The sequence below is a fragment of the Borostomias antarcticus genome (genome assembly GCF_949987555.1).
Source record: "Borostomias antarcticus genome assembly, contig: scaffold_1045, whole genome shotgun sequence".
In the NCBI taxonomy this organism is placed as follows: Eukaryota; Metazoa; Chordata; class Actinopteri; order Stomiiformes; family Stomiidae; genus Borostomias; species Borostomias antarcticus.
Genome location: NW_028176146.1, coordinates 3,028 through 7,500, shown reverse-complemented (window position 1 = coordinate 7,500; position 4,473 = coordinate 3,028). Strand labels below are relative to the sequence as shown.

At 45.8% G+C, this 4,473-nt stretch overlaps 1 protein-coding gene across 1 annotated transcript in view; it reads right to left on the bottom strand.

Annotated features, from left to right (window-relative positions):
• The window catches only part of tdp1 (tyrosyl-DNA phosphodiesterase 1), a gene marked incomplete at its 3' end in the record, with an annotated part of 8,208 nt that extends 4,101 nt beyond the window's left edge, over positions 1–4,107 (bottom strand). The window contains 8 exon segments of the mRNA XM_084462678.1: positions 53–223; positions 558–650; positions 1,244–1,278; positions 2,186–2,282; positions 2,403–2,458; positions 2,583–2,626; positions 3,021–3,677; positions 4,015–4,107. Of these exon segments, the coding sequence (XP_084318804.1) occupies positions 53–223; positions 558–650; positions 1,244–1,278; positions 2,186–2,282; positions 2,403–2,458; positions 2,583–2,626; positions 3,021–3,675 (1,151 nt within the window).
• Between the last annotated feature and the right edge of the window lie 366 nt (positions 4,108–4,473).

Below are 4,473 nucleotides of genomic sequence, written 5' to 3'. Positions count from 1 at the left end.
CTGGTCTCACCTGGTCTCTGTCTCACCTGGTCTCTGGGGGTCTCTGTCTCACCTGGTCTCTGAGAGGTCGTGCTCCCTGATCCTCTGCAGCCAATCAGAGAGCTCGGGGGCGCGGTACGCCGCCAGGTATTCCAGCAGGTCTCGTTTGAAGAAGGTGGGCGACTCCCCCTCCGCCTCACTGCTCCCCGCCCGTAACCGTGGATACAGGGGGCTCATCCACATCCTGGGAAGGAGATACACTGATGATGATGATGATGATGAAGAAGATGATGAAGATGGTAATGATGAAAATCAAATCTGTGATGACGACGATGAGAAAATTCTGAATATGAGGACGGTGCAGATGATGACGATGTAGAGTAGATGCAAATGACGAAGAGTGTAATGATGAAAAGCTAATCTGTGATGATGATGATGATGATGATGATGATGATGAAGAGTGTAATGATGACACTCTAATCTGTGATGATGATGATGATGATGATGAAGAGTGTAATGATGAAAATCTAATCTGTGATGATGATGATGATTATGATGAAGAGGAGGAGGAGCCTCACCCCTGGGACTTCTGGTACCAGTCTGCTCTGATGAGGTTGGAGGTGAGGATGACGACCCTGAACCCTTCCTCGTACCACAGCAGCATCATTTTGCTGCAACAACAACAACAACGACAACAAAGATGGTGGATAATACAGAACCCCCTTGGTTAGGGAACAGTCAACAACAACAACAAAGATGGTGGATAATACAGAACCCCCTTGGTTAGGGAACAGTCAACAACAACAACAAAGATGGAGGATAATACAGAACCCCCTTGGTTAGGGAACAGTCAACAACAACAACAAAGATGGTGGATAATACAGAACCCCCTTGGTTAGGGAACAGTCAACAACAACAACAACAAAGATGGTGGATAATACAGAACCCCCTTGGTTAGGGAACAGTCAACAACAACAACAACAACAGCAGTAATACCCAGCCATGTATTCATCCTCATATACCATCTAGCTCAAGGGTGAAAATTCACTTCTTGTCTCACGGTGAGTCACCTGCCAAGGGGACCGTAGATGAAGAACACATCCGAATATGCTATGAGGAAGTGTGAGTTCATGCGGTGTTTTATTTAATCATTCCTAGTAGCAAGTCGAAATTTGCCACCTCCCAGTTATAAACGAACGCACCATTAATATGAAACAAATAACAACGTTAGCGTGCGATAGAGAAGAGGAAATAGAACTCTTACGTGTGGTGGGTTCCGAAGGCAATATCCAGTTTAGCCTATTAGGAGACACATGAATATAATTAATCCACTTGAGTTCAGCACCATGACCCAGTCAACTAATACACTCAGCTGTGACCGTGAGACGCCGTCGGCCTCCTGGAGATTGATTTAATAAATCTCATTTCACTTCAAATGTTGTGTTGATTTAATTTATATTTCATATGTTTATAACAGGATCAGGATTACAGGAGAGTCGTGACAGGAAGTAGCAAGTAGGGCGACACAATGTGAAGAGAATCATCGTCGCCCCCTGGTGGTCAAACATGGGACCAGCATAGAGAAAAGATAATTCAGACCAGGTGCTATTATGAGGTTAATAACAATTATTTTCAGACCCTAATCTTTTAGTGTTTTCCGGTGCTAATAAATAGGGCAGCATACATGTACGGTAGAATCTGGTTCTTTGTCACTTTAACTCAGCATCTCAAATGGACCATTTGCATTTGGGTTGTGTGTGGCTAGTGTTAGTCAGTGACTAGTCTCGCATAGCCAGACCAAAACGCAGTATTTCTTTAAACCAATCACAGTCGTCTTGGGCGGAGCCAGCCCCGGACGCAGCGACGGTGCTCTTGCGAAATAGTCTGGATCGAATCTGATTGGTGCCGAGAGAATCTCTCGGCCGAATCAGATTAATTTGCGTCGCCACTGATTGGGCAGTGTGACAATGAATGACAAGGTTTACTGCCAAAACCTACATCCGTTGAGTCAGACTAGTCAGTGACTTAGTGTTAGTCAGTTAATTAGTGTTAGTCAGTGTTAGTCAGTGACTTAGTGTTAGTCAGTGCCTTAGTTGTGAGTTAGTTGTAACGCGTACCTGACATGTGTGTGGTTAATGTTAGTCAGTGACTTAGTGTTAGTCAGTGTTAGTCAGTGCCTTAGTTGTGAGTAAGTTGTAACGCGTACCTGACAGAACCGGACATGTGTGAAGGGCTTAGCCTGCTGGATCAGTCGGGCCTTGGCCTCACGCTTGTCCCCGTGGACGATCAGGACCGGCTTGTCCCTGGACGACAGGGACGAGGGACACGCACCAGAACGACCTCCTCAGTAGCAGCAAAACCATCTCCCACAACCACCGTCATTCATTCTCACGGTCATCAGGCCCTGGTTGATCTTCACTTACCGGAACTCGGGCGGGTACTGCTGGACTATCCAGGGGACATCAAAACAGTAGTTGAACTAGAGACCAGGGGTTGAGAAGGACAGAGCCGTTAATTCACTTCCTGTCGTTAATTCACTTCCTGTCGTTAATTCACTTCCTGTCCCGAGTCCATAAAAGGCAGTAATAATAAGTGATAAGTACCTGAACGGATTCCTTCAAGGTGCCGAATAACGGTGAGAGGATTTCTAAACGGAGAGAGAGGGGGAAGGATGAGGGTGTGACACCAGAGACCGGACGCAGATATTCACAGCTGAGTCAAGTTCCTGTTTGCAAATTCTTGGGGTGCGCTTGATTTATCATACCCAGTGAAATAAAACCAATGGATGGGAGTCCCATAAGTGGCAACTGAGACAGATCAAACACCTCCAACTCAATTGAGTCTGTTCAGATCCCAGACATAGAATATCACATTCAAGGATGTTTATTTGTCATGTTAGAAGACACGGGTACAATTTACAATGAAATACTCAAAATACTCAGCCTGCCCAATCGAGAACCAACAAGTCTGAGGTTATATACTGTATGTTATATGTATATAATTATATAGATGTATAGGTTGGTAGTGTGTGTGTTTCTGACCTTTGATGTGCAGAGCCCCAGTGTTGAACCTCTTCTCCAGCCCAGTCACTTTATTGAGGTAGAATCGGTACGTGTCATTGGCCGGTGGCACGCTGGTCTCAAAGAAGTCGTCCGGCTCGTCGATGTAGTAGGTCCGTCCATGGGGGCTAGGGGGGCGATCGTCCGCGACCTTTAACTTCTTAGATTTGGGGGTGGGGCTTGGGGTCGATCTCTTGGGAGGCTCTTTCTGAGCTGAGGTTAGAGCTTTGCCCTTATCTTCGTCACCGTCATCATCTTCACCACTGTCGGAGAGAGCCCACCCAGAATCCTCGGTTTCTCTCTTCCTCTTCCCAGCCAATGAGGGGCTAGGCTCATACTTCACCGGATTCAATTGGCTGGCCTGGGCTGCCTGTCTAGCCTCAGAGCCAATGACGAGAGAGGTGGAGGAGGGAGGCGGGACCGGCGCCGGCGCTGGTTCTGGTTTCACCTGCGGTTCTGGATCCGGCTTGGGCGTAAGGTAGGGGTCGAGCTCACGCACGTTGTGGTTAGAGTCGGAGGGTTGGCGTTTGACCGGCTGCTGGTGGTCGTTGTTTGATGAAGTGGGTTTTGAGTCTTCATCATCATCATCGTCACTGCTGGAGAGGGACCATTTCCCGTGCTGGCTCTCCTGAGACATATCTGTGAGGAAGAGGTTGATTTAGACAAGCTGGAGTAGATGATAGTGATGGATGGGTTGCTATAGCACAGTGCAGGCTAGGCCAGGTATTATAGAGACTAGTGGGACTAGATACTAGTTCACATCCCTGAGAAACAAATCAAATCAAAATGTATAGAGCACGTTTAAAACGACAGCAGTCGATCAAAGTGCTGTAGAAAGGTGGGTCCTAGATCAAAAACATCTCAACAAAACAAGGAAATTACAGCAAACAATACAGACATTGAACATGATTTAATTAGTCAAAGTAAAAGGGAAATAATCGTTTTGAATGGATGGCGGGAAATACTCACTACTAACCCTGCAAGTGAAAGTGCTCTTTGAACTAAAAAATGAAATCAAAGCAATGAACTCATCCTATCTCACCAGCAGCATCTAAAGAGTATCTTGTTTATTAGTACAGTAACGACCTCAGACTGTGTGATTGTTGTTTATAAATCTTCAAGCTGCAGATCTGCTTTGTTTTGATTTTAACCCTCGTTGATTCACGTGCACCTCCAACTCTCGTCCGACCTGGTTGGTGCAACACGGAACCAAAGATCAGTTCCCGTCTCACATCCGGTTATTGAGATTATTATCCGTAGAGAGTGTGGATCTTTTATTAGTGAAGTAAACCAGAGTAATATTAGAATAAAGCGGCAGGGTTTTACCGTGTAAGGATATAATAAATAGTAATAATCACTAAGACTAAGAAAGTGGAGCATATCACACCAGTTCTAAGGTCTTTACACTGGCTTCCTGTCTGTCAAAGAATTGACT